The following is a 3,591-nucleotide window of genomic DNA, read 5'->3' as shown; positions in this document are numbered from 1 at the left end:
GACGTGGACGTGGGCGCTACAACAACAACTACAACCGTCAGCCTTACAACAATTTGGGAATTCCTATGCCTTTTTGGCTTGGCCAATACAACTGGCAAAACGGACCTCAAACGCCTTGGATGACCTATCCGACTCCAGCGTACAACCCACGTGCGATCACTCCCCAACATTCCAACAATCAGCAGGAGGCTCACTACGTCGATCACAGACAGCCTATAACTGATTTTGCATCGGCCTTCAACACCATGACCCTCCAAGAGCCGTCACAAAACTGGTATATGGATTCATGGGCATCATCACACCTTGCATCTAGCTCATGTATGCTTCATTCTGTTCTTAATTTAAACACCGGAAATGCAGTGGTTGTAGGTAACAGTTCCTCTATACCCATTAAACAAACTGGTAGCTCGTTTATACCTTCTCCAACACGACCTCTGAAACTTCAAAACGTTCTTGTTGCCCCCAAAATTGTCAAAAACCTTGTTTTTGTTCGACGTTTTACTACTGATAATTGGTGTATTGTTGAATTTGACCCTTTTGTCTTTTCTGTGAAGGACCTGCAAACCAAGAAAACAATACTCCGCAGTGATTCTTCAGGCGATCTTTACCCTGTGCCACCTTCGCTCAAAACATCTCACCAACACTCTGTTTTCGTTGCTGAGACTCTTCGGTCTGTTATTTCTTCAAATTCTCTAGTTTGTAATAAAGAGAGCTTACCTTTTTGTAATGCTTGTCAGTTGGGGAAACACTTAAAACAACATTTCTTTACTTCGGGAAATAAAAGCTTGCATCCATTTGATCTAATTCATTCAGACTTATGGACATCTCATGTTCCTAGCCTAAGCATCAAATAGTATGTTCTTTTTCTTGATGATTTTTCTTACTATTTATGGGTTTATCCATTAAGAAACAAAAGTGATGTGTTTGCTAAATACATCCACTTTTCCTCTTTTGTCAAAACCCAGTTCAAAGCCAATATCAGGGAGTTTCAATGTGATAATGGTGGTGAATACAAGAACTCAAAATTTCTAGAGCATTCGCTCAAAATGGTATCAATGTTCGTTTCTCATGTCCTTACACCTCTCAACAAAACGGAAAATCTGAGAGGATGATTAGGACTGTGAATAATGCCATTAGAACTCTCTTGTTCCAAGCGAAAATGCCCCCTTCATACTGGCCTGAAGCTCTACACGCTGTTGTTCATGTCCTTAATATTCTTCCTTCTTCAGCCATTGGAGCTAAAACACCTCACTTCCTCATTTATGGCAAGCACCCTACGTACGATCATCTCCGTACATTCAGATGTCTTGCGTTTCCTAACATGAACCACTCTCCAGCCCATAAACTCTCTCCAAGATCAACACCATGTCTCTTTTTGGGTTACCCTATTCACCACAGGGGATACCGCTGTTTAGACCTCAAAACAAATCGAATCATCATCTCTAGACATGTGATTTTCGATGAGTCAACTTTCCCCGCTGCCAAACCTGAACCGCAAACAGGTTCTTGGATAGCTTCAAAACCCCCTTTGCCATGTTCAGGTCAATACTTGAGACTCCTCAGGTGCAACCTACACCAACGAGCACTCCCACTGCTCCTTTTGTTCCTTCATCTCAAGTACCTACCTTAAACACCACGCAACCTCTTGCTCCATCCCGCTACCGAATGATCACAAGAGGTCAGGCTGGAATTGTCAAACCCAAGAAAATATTCAACCTCCATGTCTCTTCCGTGTCTAGAATCCCATCAAACCACCAAAAAGCTCTAAGTGATCCGAACTGGAATCCTGCAATGACCAAAGAGTACGGTGCTCAAATTAAGAATAAGACTTGAAGTCTAGTACCCAGGCCTTATGGTGCTAATGTGATTAACTCTTTGTGGCTGTATAAGCATAAATATGATGCAAAGGAAGTCTTAAAATGTCACAAAGCTCGACTAGTGGCCAATGGGAAAACACAAGAAGCTGGTGTTGACTATGATGAAACATTTAGCCCAGTGGTGAAACCTGCTTCTATCCGGACAGTTCTTAATGTTGCTTTGAGTAGAGGATGGCAAATCAAGAAACTAGATATCCAGAATGCATTCCTCCATGGTACCATATCAGAAACTCTTTATATGCATCAACCCCCTGGTTTTGTTGACATTCGGCCTTCAACACCATGACCCTCCAAGAGCCGTCACAAAACTGGTATATGGATTCATGGGCATCATCACACCTTGCATCTAGCTCATGTATGCTTCATTCTGTTCTTAATTTAAACACCGGAAATGCAGTGGTTGTAGGTAACAGTTCCTCTATACCCATTAAACAAACTGGTAGCTCGTTTATACCTTCTCCAACACGACCTCTGAAACTTCAAAACGTTCTTGTTGCCCCCAAAATTGTCAAAAACCTTGTTTTTGTTCGACGTTTTACTACTGATAATTGGTGTATTGTTGAATTTGACCCTTTTGTCTTTTCTGTGAAGGACCTGCAAACCAAGAAAACAATACTCCGCAGTGATTCTTCAGGCGATCTTTACCCTGTGCCACCTTCGCTCAAAACATCTCACCAACACTCTGTTTTCGTTGCTGAGACTCTTCGGTCTGTTATTTCTTCAAATTCTCTAGTTTGTAATAAAGAGAGCTTACCTTTTTGTAATGCTTGTCAGTTGGGGAAACACTTAAAACAACATTTCTTTACTTCGGGAAATAAAAGCTTGCATCCATTTGATCTAATTCATTCAGACTTATGGACATCTCATGTTCCTAGCCTAAGCATCAAATAGTATGTTCTTTTTCTTGATGATTTTTCTTACTATTTATGGGTTTATCCATTAAGAAACAAAAGTGATGTGTTTGCTAAATACATTCACATTTCCTCTTTTGTCAAAACCCAGTTCAAAGCCAATATCAGGGAGTTTCAATGTGATAATGGTGGTGAATACAAGAACTCAAAATTTCTAGAGCATTCGCTCAAAATGGTATCAATGTTCGTTTCTCATGTCCTTACACCTCTCAACAAAACGGAAAATCTGAGAGGATGATTAGGACTGTGAATAATGCCATTAGAACTCTCTTGTTCCAAGCGAAAATGCCCCCTTCATACTGGCCTGAAGCTCTACACGCTGTTGTTCATGTCCTTAATATTCTTCCTTCTTCAGCCATTGTAGCTAAAACACCTCACTTCCTCATTTATGGCAAGCACCCTACGTACGATCATCTCCGTACATTCAGATGTCTTGCGTTTCCTAACATGAACCACTCTCCAGCCCATAAACTCTCTCCAAGATCAACACCATGTCTCTTTTTGGGTTACCCTATTCACCACAGGGGATACCGCTGTTTAGACCTCAAAACAAATCGAATCATCATCTCTAGACATATGATTTTCGATGAGTCAACTTTCCCCGCTGCCAAACCTGAACCGCAAACATCTTACAGCTTCTTGGATAGCTTTGAAACTCCCTGTGCCATGTTCAGGTCAATACTTGAGACTCCTCAGGTGCAACCTACACCAACGAGCACTCCCACTGCTCCTTTTGTTCCTTCATCTCAAGTACCTACCTTAAACACCACGCAACCTCTTGCTCCATCCCGCTACCGAATGAT

At 41.6% G+C, this 3,591-nt stretch overlaps 1 protein-coding gene across 1 annotated transcript; it reads left to right on the top strand.

The window, feature by feature from the left end:
• Positions 1 to 65: 65 nt before the first annotated feature.
• LOC106320187 lies at positions 66 to 2,163 on the top strand. The gene is made up of 5 exons (XM_013758554.1): positions 66 to 449; positions 555 to 670; positions 1,033 to 1,278; positions 1,542 to 1,617; positions 1,891 to 2,163. Exons 1-5 carry the CDS (start codon positions 66 to 68, stop codon positions 2,161 to 2,163), a joined length of 1,095 nt encoding a protein of 364 aa, XP_013614008.1.
• The last annotated feature ends 1,428 nt before the right edge of the window (positions 2,164 to 3,591 follow it).

This window comes from Brassica oleracea, unplaced genomic scaffold (assembly GCF_000695525.1).
Source record: "Brassica oleracea var. oleracea cultivar TO1000 unplaced genomic scaffold, BOL UnpScaffold00846, whole genome shotgun sequence".
In the NCBI taxonomy this organism is placed as follows: Eukaryota; Viridiplantae; Streptophyta; class Magnoliopsida; order Brassicales; family Brassicaceae; genus Brassica; species Brassica oleracea.
Note: the sequence above shows the minus strand (reverse complement) of the source record. Positions and strands in the feature narration are given on the sequence as shown.